This window comes from Penaeus vannamei, chromosome 6 (assembly GCF_042767895.1).
Source record: "Penaeus vannamei isolate JL-2024 chromosome 6, ASM4276789v1, whole genome shotgun sequence".
NCBI classification, from domain to species: Eukaryota; Metazoa; Arthropoda; class Malacostraca; order Decapoda; family Penaeidae; genus Penaeus; species Penaeus vannamei.
The window spans coordinates 12,321,734-12,331,733 of NC_091554.1; the positions used below are offsets into that span (position 1 = coordinate 12,321,734).

Genomic DNA, 10,000 nt, shown 5'->3' on the forward strand with positions numbered 1-10,000 from the left:
CAGCACATACAAACGTCCCTGTGAGTTGGCCGTGGACGAGTGGGAGAGTTATGAAAGCAGTGACGTGGTAACCATCCAGGGTAATGCACAACAAGTTTACAGTTCATGATGAATCTTTTCCACCTATTTTAATAAGTGTGTCTCTTGCAAAGTACAAATCTACTTAAAACCTGTCTTTTCTTGAAAGAAGGATATGCTTAACTTACATCTATAGTAGCCTCATATCAAATAAGACACTAAGATATCAGTGTGATTTAGACATACCAATCATACATCCATTTTTTTTTTTTTCAAATATTGGTTATCACATAATATAAAGTATGTAAGCATTCAAAAGAGTGGTACTTTTCCAATTATTTTTGGAACACAACAAACACTGAAATCAACCAATCTGATAATAACAAGCTTAGCCACAAAAAACTATATTCAGTGTGTGTGTGTGTGTGTGTGTGTGTGTGTGTGTGTGTGTGTGTGTGTGTGTGTGTGTGTGTGTGTGTGTGTGTGTGTGTGTGTGTGTGTGTGTGTGTGTGTGTGTGTGTGTGTGTGTGTGTGTGTGTGTGTGTGTGTGTGTGTGTATTTGCAAATATATATAATTTTTGTATCAAACACAATACTAATTCTGGCTCTATATGTTTCAGAACATGCTAGGCCATTATGTACTCATGATGGTTATTTTGCTGCAATTCAGTATGAAGGAGGCTATGCATATTGTTCAGATTTTCTTGGAAAGCAAATTGAAGATTTTCAACAAGCAATTCACCTTTCAGATGGCCTCACTTGCAGTAAGGACATTTAATATCTATTTTGTAATCAGTTGGTAGCTTAACACATTAAAAAAAATTATCCCAAAAATCCAACCTTGCCTATACAAAGTAAAAAACAACTACAGGTGAAGGAGTAAAATTTTAAAAAGTAAGCAATTAACTGATACAGAGGGAAGAATTTGCTATCTTCACTGGAATTTTTACTGATATGGTACTTCATGCAGATATATTTGTATGGCAACAATGGATTGATAAAAAATATGATACTGAGCACGTGTTATACAGATGTATCTGATATTAATGATGGTTCTTTTCCAAAATACAAAGTTATACCAAAGGGACACTTATATCACAGTTTTTTCCTTCTGCAGACTGTGCAAGACGTCGTTACATCATGGAAGAAAATGGTTTGGGGTCAAACAAGCCTAAGTGCTGTCCTAATGGTGAATACAAACCCCTGCAAACTAGAGGTCTACTAGCATACTGTGTTGATAAAAATGGAAATCAGTGTGGCCCTGCAGTTGTGGCGACAGACATCACATCGTTACCCTGCTATTCACAAAATCCTTGTGAAGATTCATCCCTAATCATGGAATGTTAAACATGTTTTAGTAGCACCAGCTTTTGGAAGTGATTAATTGCTTTGTGATTTTGCTGTTTATGTTGTGAAATGTGCATGCTCAAAAGAAGTTTGAGCTGTTTGCCAGGAAAGACACCGAACTGGGAAAGACTTGCTTTTTCAGGTCATATTTCCAGAATATTTTATTTTTCAGGTCTATTCTTATGAATGTCTAAAATAACTTTGTGGATGGAAGAACTCAGAAAAAGCTTCATTTAAGCAAAATAATTTTAAATGCTTTACAAACACTATTGTCTCATCAGCATCTAATTTTCATTTCCTTTCCTATCCAAAATTAGATGCACTATCAAAGTGCTCTAGAGCAGATATTTCTTTTATATATGCCTGAATTACATTTCATTATCTATCTTTGCTATCTGAAATGTACTTCAATTACCAAAGTATGATATAATTGATTTATCCTCTATTATCTACTTATAATGCAGAAACTCTTGCTTGTTTTTTGTTTTACAGTTGTGAATACTAATGTATCTAAATGTATCATGGAAGTTAATGGTGTTCAAGTTGAACCTATAAATGCCATACTGATTTCCACTTTCTCCTTTAACAGCACATGCATATATCAGAATCATTCAAAACCTACTCAGGAACATCACTGAGCCAACCATCATGCTATCATTCCATGATATAAATGTAATACTGGTGATCATTCCATAGAACATGGTCAGCAGTTACCATCCTTTTATTTCTCAGCAAGCAAGTTAAGGCATATGATTGTATGACAGATTTTAATAGCCAATTATGTTATTCTCTAGTATATGTACCTTTATATTTCTAAGATACTGTTATGTAACTCTGATTTCAATATCCTTATGATCTAACTTGTTTCTTTGATTGCCAACTGACTCTTCATCATTTATCAGTATTTCTTTCATTCTTCATTTGCATGGTTCAGAGAAATACAAAGCAAGATTAAATTTAATAATTAAATAATTTTTTTAGAATGTTGAAAGTCAACTGTAAAATCACACATTATTTTTTATCAGTTTATCCATTGCACAATATAATCTACATATACTACTATGTTACTTGACTAATGTAAAAATAAGGTATACTTAAACTGAAGTTCATATATTTCTAAACATTATGCAAACCAATCATACCATTAATAATATTTTTTCATAAATGCAATCTACATTGCTAAGAATGTCTAAGCTCTCATTGAATCAAACTTTAACACCTTAATCTCATATACAATCTGTGCGACCTGATAGCTTCTACAAAAGAAACTGGTATTTGCATCACTAAAGGAAAACAAAAGAAGTAAAGTGCATTTACTAAAATCTTTATTCAAACACTGGTTGTGTAAACATAGCAAATCTGATTATCATGTGAATTTATCATCATATTCTATCATCACTTGTGTGCGAAAATCCTCAAAAATGCAATTGAGACATGCAATTTTAAGGATACCTTGAGCAGATGGTTACATTGAAAATGAAAATGACCAATGGAATACATCTGTTAGCTTGATTTCTATATGGAAACTGAATTACCTGTTTACTTTGAAACCATTAGTACAGCCGAAGGAACCAGGCCTGAAAAGAAAGTAAAGAGAAAGTCAGAACTGTATATTTTAATTTTCTGGTAATTTCTAATCAATTTTGTGATTCAAAAAAGAGAGTACATATGGTGAAATACATAATGTACATTAATAGCACGATTTCTCATTTGAAAATACTGTACAATCCAAAATTCAAACAAAAGAAAGAAAGAAAGAAAAAAAAAAACAAGAGTTGCATCCGTGCACTTTGCCTCACTCCTAACTCCTCCTCATCCTGCATTGATGAAGATGAAGAAGAGGAAGAAGAAGAAGAAGAGCAAGAAATCTATATGTATAAAGATTTCCTACCTAGTCATGTATTTTTTCATCTGCTGTATCTCAAAGGTAACACAATGCATATGAAAGCAAAGAACTTCTCACCTAAAACATCCAAGGGCTTATCCATATCTTCGTCTGAAAAATTCTTCCTTGGGAATGACATAGAAAGGTTGAAAGGCTCATCTGTGGGTACTCCATCCTTACGATTGAGGCTGATCCACAGACGGACAGCAGACAGTGTTTCCTTGGCTTTAAATTCTTGGACAAGGGGTGCCCCAGATGGCAGACGGATCTAAAGTGAGAGAGAGAGAAAAAAATATATATGTTTATACACATAAATCGATAAATGCATGTGCACGCACGCATGCACGCACGCACACATACGCATACACACACACAAACACACACACACACAAACGTGTATGCATGTATGCAGGCATCCATTCACCAACATCCACACTCACACCCACTTCACGAAATGGGAGTGGGAGGAGAGGGGGGAGAAAAAATCATAAACAAAACTGATAAATCAATAGTACCTGCAACCTTGTTGTTGTGTATTCTTTTTTCTGTGCTGGCTGCGCAACTGGCTGAGGCTTTGGGGGCTGAGGTTGAGTAGGTGCTTCCTTATTTGCAAACATTTCCTTTCTTGCTCTCTTGTCTGCTTCAATCTGCTCTTTAATCTTTTGCCGAGCAATTTTATCCTCTAGTTTTTCTCTCCTGCGCTCATCTGCAATGCGCTTCATTTCCTGCTCCTGCATACTGGAATGATGGAAAATCAATATATATACAGTAAAAAATGTGATATAGGGTTTAAAACAACTTCAATAACACTACTGTTAACAAATACTCTGGTTGATTTTTTACACTATTCATCAATGGAGGTTCCTCTCTGTTCTGTGCAGTAAACTGGCAAGCAGTTTTATTCAAATGGTGCTACTTTGGTGAAAACCCCTAGAAAGTTACTGAAATCCCCATGTTTAAATGCTTATATCAAAAAATAGCTATTGGCTTGTCCCGACTCAAAGACAGGAAAAACACAATCTCTAGACTTATTTTCCTCTTATGCTAGGTTCCTTCTTCAGGTGCAAGGGTATTCTGATTATTTCCATTGAATTAAGAAAGTGATAGAAATTCTTGTATAACAGAGTCTCTGTAGCTGAAAGACCTCATATCTAATCAAGCCATCAAAGCTTACAGTTACATAATGATATATCTAAATTAAAGCAAAGTTTATTTCCATTTTGTGTGTGCATGTATATTACTTAACCAAATACAGGGACAATAATTCTGAAAATGTATTACGAGCCAAGCTTAGACCCCAGTCATAGTTGAAGATATACATACATGCGCTTTCTCTCAGCAATTTCCTGTCCCATCTGGATCCTCTTTCTCTCTCGCTCTCTTGCTTCCTTCTCCTCTATCTCTTCTCTCTCCTTTCTCCTTTGCTTAATCTTCTCTGCTAGTTCCCTTTTCTGTAAGTAAATTACTCTCAATACTAAACAAAATAAGATGCTACTTGGTAAATGATTTTCTGAAGACATTTACAACAGATTCTCACTAAAAAGTGCAATTGTCATATAAACAAAATATCAAAAACAAAGTGAGGCTTATAAATGAAAATATATGCTAAAATATAAAACCTAATCTTGCCTAAACTTCCCGTTCCTAAAAGTATATAAAATTTCACCTGCAAGTGGAAAAGTATAAGATTAAGATTACTTTTATTCAAGCATTCTCTTTACAGTATTACCAAGCAAGATGAGAATAACTGTACATTTCAAGGTTCATATAAATCAAAGAAAAATCTTTAAATGTAAAATGACTATTCCTTATTTGGGAAAAGAAACAAATAAATAAAAAATAATTAAGAAAATAAAGAAATAAAATATAACAATAATAATAATAATAATAATAATAATAATAATAATAATAATAATAATAATAATAATAACAATAACAAAATCTTTAAAAAATCAAACAAACATATTCATAATGATCACTTAAGAGACAACTTTGACATACCTTCTGCTCCCTCTCTTCTTCTGATAGCGGTTTCTTCTCCTCAGTTGATTCCGAGAAATTGGAATGGCCAGATTTAACAGCATGAAACTCAACCTCTTCAGAAGTTTTGAAAAGTTTACCACAGCTGGAACAAGTAAAAATTTAGGCTAATACATTTTTATTTACATACATGGTTTTAACATAATGCCAGATATAAGCACTATGGTCTTAATTTAGTTTAATTTTATCATATCTAACTACATTATATCATATGTGGATGCTGGTATATATAGCTGTCTAGTTAACTGAAGCTCCCTGCAGCCTGCTAGATGTAAAATGATCAACATCATGGTAACAAGTTTTAATTCTAACAAATTCTTGCAAGGAATTTCTTTAAGCATTGTCCTGGAAATCCTTACTCATCACACTTAATAGATTTAGCAGCTTCCCCATCTGCAGAAGCTTCTCCTGTCTCTTCACTTTTTTCTGCTGGTGCATCACCAGACTCCTTACTTTCTGGTGTTTCACTAGTCTCCATCTTTTCACTACCCTCTTGAGAACCTAGAAACAAGACAAAATTTAATCATATCTTGCAACAACAGCTTCATCTTTTTAAAACACACAAATATCTGTCATGATATCCAGAAGAATAACTAACACTGCACTGAACTGACCAAGACTGTGCCCAGCTGCAGCACCTGTTACATCCTCCGCAGGTGGGTCGTTGATGCCTGGATCGTCAGCATGTGCTAAAAGCCATTCCATTGCCTGTTCTACACCACCTCCTCCAGTCACAGCCAGTGCTTTCTTTCTGCAGAGTTGAAGGCTGTATTTAATACCTAAAAATGGAGATATCAGAAGCAAATACTGCACTGCTTGCAATGGCCCAAATAAAAAAAGCTCTTCATCAAGTATTTAATTTTTCTTTTTTTTCTAATCTCATTAGACATCAGCTGTTGCTCTAGTGGCTTACCTGGATCAATATAATATTGATAAAAATTATAACATGTGGGTATGTAAGTTTAACTTTTCTGTATATATATACATATACATATATACATATACACACACACACACACACACACACACACATATATATATATATATATATATATATATATATATATATATATATATATATATATATATATATATATATATATATATAAAGTATTCCTCACTCACTCACAGTGGGTGCCCCAGCCCAGTACCAAATCACAGCTCAGGGTTGGTGTAGAGTCAGCAACTTGTGGGAAAAATTAGAAGCTTGGGAAACATAAAATCACTTTGCTCTCTAAGCTCTTTGCTGTGGCATAACCAATCATTTAGGTAATGAGGCTAAAAAGAGGTTTTAAGCCTTTGTTTGAGTCTTTGTTTCTCCTCAGTGACCATTGCCAGGTCCAAACAGACACACAGATGTTTACTTCACACAGCTTACAGCAGGCTCAACCATGCATGATATGAAGACATCATCCTGTTGGTAAGGGTAGACTTTCGCGACAGGATGCCACCCCATTATGAATGCTTTGATATGCAATATCACATAGGAAAGAGTCTTACCATCACTTATGACTGGCGATAGAATATTTGTACTATTTTTTATGTATAATTTCAGACACAACTGGGACATATTGTTGACATACAGTTTTATCCAAAATGCCTTTTAAATTGTCATAGCTCTAGTCTGCAGTAATTAATCTTATGATTATTAATAACAATATAAAATAAATAAAGGATAATGGTATAGCTGTCAGGAATGGCCACAAAACATGTATTTATAAGAATAAATTGACAGCTCTCCTTTGGGGGATTCACAAAAGTAAAAAAAAGAAAGAAAAGAAAAGAAAAAAAGAAAGTGAGAGAAAACAAAGAAATCCCCATTCCATATAATGACCGAAAAACAGAGAAGCTGGATGGAAAACACTGGGGAAAAAAAAAAAAAGGACATGTAAAAAACTAACAACAAACATGGCAGTAGGAAATGAGTCTTCTGTAACCAACAACAAACATGGCGGTAGGAAATGAGACTTCTGTAACCAAACACAGGAAACAAATGCATCACAAACAAAACAAAACATACAACTTAAATACACAACAAACCCTTGAAAACACACCACCACAAACAACAGAAGAAAACAGAACAGAAACATATGCACTGAAATTAACCCAATCTCAAATGGCAACTGAAAGAGAACAAAAAGCTATTTGCAAAGAACCCCACACAAACCAATGGATCAACGTCCAAACAGAATCAAAACAGGTAAAACAAACAAGACACGACAAATGACATCTCCAAACAAATACAAATATACATCACATGAAGAAAACAAAGCAAAACAAACACTAGACAAACAGACAAGATAAACTCACCAAATGCATGGCTGCTACCGACCCCAATAATGCATAGAGAAAATAGACATACTAATAAAGAAGGAAATGAAGAGAGCTTTTCATGAATAAAACCTGCCAAAAACATTTGCAAATAATAACAAATATTATAAACAACATAAACTCAAGAGAAATCACTAATACAAAATATAATGGATGTTATAAATGAAATTAGCATATTGCTTGTTAGAGTAATTAAAAATGTTTATTAGTGTAAGTACATTCATATACATCTATGATATGCCTCATTTTACCTAGACTACGATAAAATTATATTTGATTGAGTTACCCATATAAGAGTATATTTTCTTTTACACCATCTTACAGCAATGTTTTGTACTCGTGTAATGTAAACAACCCCTCGTAGTAACACATAGATTCTCCTGAATACAGAGCGTTAAGCCCATCAACTCTGTTTTTCACTGATCCCCACAGAAAATCATATATGCATCGACAATCCAAACTTGCTTAATTAATACATGTAGGGAAGAGGAGTTCTCCCAACTATTGACAATGCTAAACCATTTATTTGAATATTAAAATGAACAAGACAATACTAAGGAATGCAAGATCCATAATGAATGAAAGACCAGAACTAAACTATCTTATACACAGAGAAAACCCAGGACTATAGCAATAAACAAAACTTTTGTATTTTTGCATGTCACGTATACAAATATTCTTTGGGTCGGGCCTGGCACAATTTTAACAAGCCGGCCGTAAAACAACACCTTTATAGACTAAAAATGAAAAATACCCATTCTTCAGATGGTGCAGAATTCAAGAAGAAACTATAGAACATATGATACAACACTGTCCAAGATTCAATTCCCACTGAATAAAACTAAAACAAGCCCTCAGACAAGCTAATATACAAGATATTGATATCAATCATCTGATCCACATCATAAATTTTTTCAATAATTGAAGCTGCCATGACTGGACATGCTTGAGGGGGAGGCTGGTGAGAGGCTCTGCCCCCCAAAACCCTCGGCAATCATTATCTTCACCTCAGTATGCACAGTGAGATAGAACTGAAACTCAGGAGCACTGAGTGCACTTTGACTGTGAGCAACACTTTGTGAACTACGAGGCATCACCACTCGTTTTTGCAAATTATTTCTTGTACCGAGGACTGTGACTTTTTGTCCTCTCACTCTCTCAATCTCAATAATAATGTGCGGGGTGCTAATGAACCCATAAAACGCATAAGAATAACACTAATTCATTCTACCTTAGTGTATCAATACCATAAAGATTAACCCAAAAGTCATATCTGTCTCAAAAATTTGCTCATTCATCATATTAGGCCTAATGAATAAGTTCTTACAAAATTACAAAGTACCATCAAAGCTCAAGTTGGGAAGAATGAATTTATAAAATCATTATGATTATCTGGCAATGGAGTGTTTGAAAAAACATAAAAGTATAATTCAATTTTCAAAATGAAATAAGCATCAACTGCTCATTGACAAATTATCTAAGAGCACAAAGAAGCTAAGAATAATGATGCCTCATCTTTATTGTTAACCTTTTTGAAAGCAGTAGCAAAACTATTCTGAGATGTATAATACATAAACCTAACATGAATTAGAGTAAAATTTGCATAAAATTAAACCTGTTTTTCACATAGATTTTCAGTGGTCTGCTGCAATGCATTTTATTCCAATGATCAATCATGTACATTATCTTTACCTGTGCTGTCTATTCTAACGACTGCAGCCTCTCACATGACAGGAATTGAGTACGTGGCAAACATTTATCGAGCTGCTAGATGCATTCCTACTATTTAAGTTTTCATGCATCTAGAGCACAGCAAAATCCAACCCAAGGTATCAACAGCCATCTAGGACATTACATTTGAAAATACCGTGTACCAGTCGAAAAAGTTACCAATACAGTAAAACTACAAGCCATCAACAGTGGCTGCTTCCATTACATCATAGAAATGGGTGGAACTTAGCGACATGTCTCGCCTCCAATCACAGACACCTTTTGATGTAATGGTATGTCATGCAACACCCTAACTGCCACTGGAAAAGATGTCACTACCTCAGTTTTCATTCATCATTTCTTCATACAGTATGCTCAACTTAATCTTTGTGTCTAGAATAAATACTGTAACTTTTTGCTCAGCATACACACAGGAAATACCCTGATGCACTAGAGAGAGCACATGCAAATGGACAATCAAGTGAGTTGCGCGAGATTCCCCCCAAGTCTCAGGAGCACCTGACAACTTTTGACTTTGGTGTTTGATAAAGCTGCTATGGGCGATATTGTGATGGGCTGTTGGCTAGGCTAAGTTTGATCAGGATCAGTTTAGCTTGTACTGGGCCTTATCTGATAAGAAATTGCCCAATGAAGCCAGCAAGCTCTTTC

The 10,000-nt window shown here is 34.5% G+C and overlaps 2 protein-coding genes across 8 annotated transcripts in view; one reads left to right on the forward strand and one right to left on the reverse strand.

Annotated features, from left to right (window-relative positions):
- Positions 1-2,197, forward strand: part of LOC113820303 (uncharacterized) — a 10,578-nt gene extending 8,381 nt beyond the window's left edge. For all 5 annotated transcript variants that reach the window (XM_070122629.1, XM_070122628.1, XM_070122625.1 and 2 more), the window contains exons 8-10: positions 1-80; positions 639-782; positions 1,136-2,197. The exon at positions 1-80 is cut by the window's left edge and continues 19 nt beyond it. In XM_070122629.1, the coding sequence (XP_069978730.1) occupies positions 1-80; positions 639-782; positions 1,136-1,365 (454 nt within the window). In that variant the 3' untranslated portion in view covers positions 1,366-2,197. The remainder of the gene's footprint in view (positions 81-638; positions 783-1,135) is intronic.
- A 476-nt stretch (positions 2,198-2,673) lies between these two features.
- The window catches only part of LOC113820304 (UBX domain-containing protein 1), an 8,393-nt gene continuing 1,066 nt past the window's right edge, over positions 2,674-10,000 (reverse strand). The window contains exons 1-8 of one of the 3 annotated variants that reach the window (XM_070122631.1): positions 7,192-7,304; positions 5,905-6,041; positions 5,650-5,791; positions 5,252-5,375; positions 4,574-4,701; positions 3,766-3,988; positions 3,329-3,518; positions 2,674-2,942 (exon numbers count right to left, since the gene is read on the reverse strand). In XM_070122631.1, the coding sequence (XP_069978732.1) occupies positions 2,905-2,942; positions 3,329-3,518; positions 3,766-3,988; positions 4,574-4,701; positions 5,252-5,375; positions 5,650-5,791; positions 5,905-6,041; positions 7,192-7,289 (1,080 nt within the window). In that variant the 5' untranslated portion in view covers positions 7,290-7,304 and the 3' untranslated portion in view covers positions 2,674-2,904. Of the gene's footprint in view, positions 2,943-3,328; positions 3,519-3,765; positions 3,989-4,573; positions 4,702-5,251; positions 5,376-5,649; positions 5,792-5,904; positions 6,070-7,191; positions 7,305-10,000 lie in introns of those variants that run through there. The other 2 variants (XM_027372641.2, XM_027372642.2) reach the window with 2 other exon arrangements.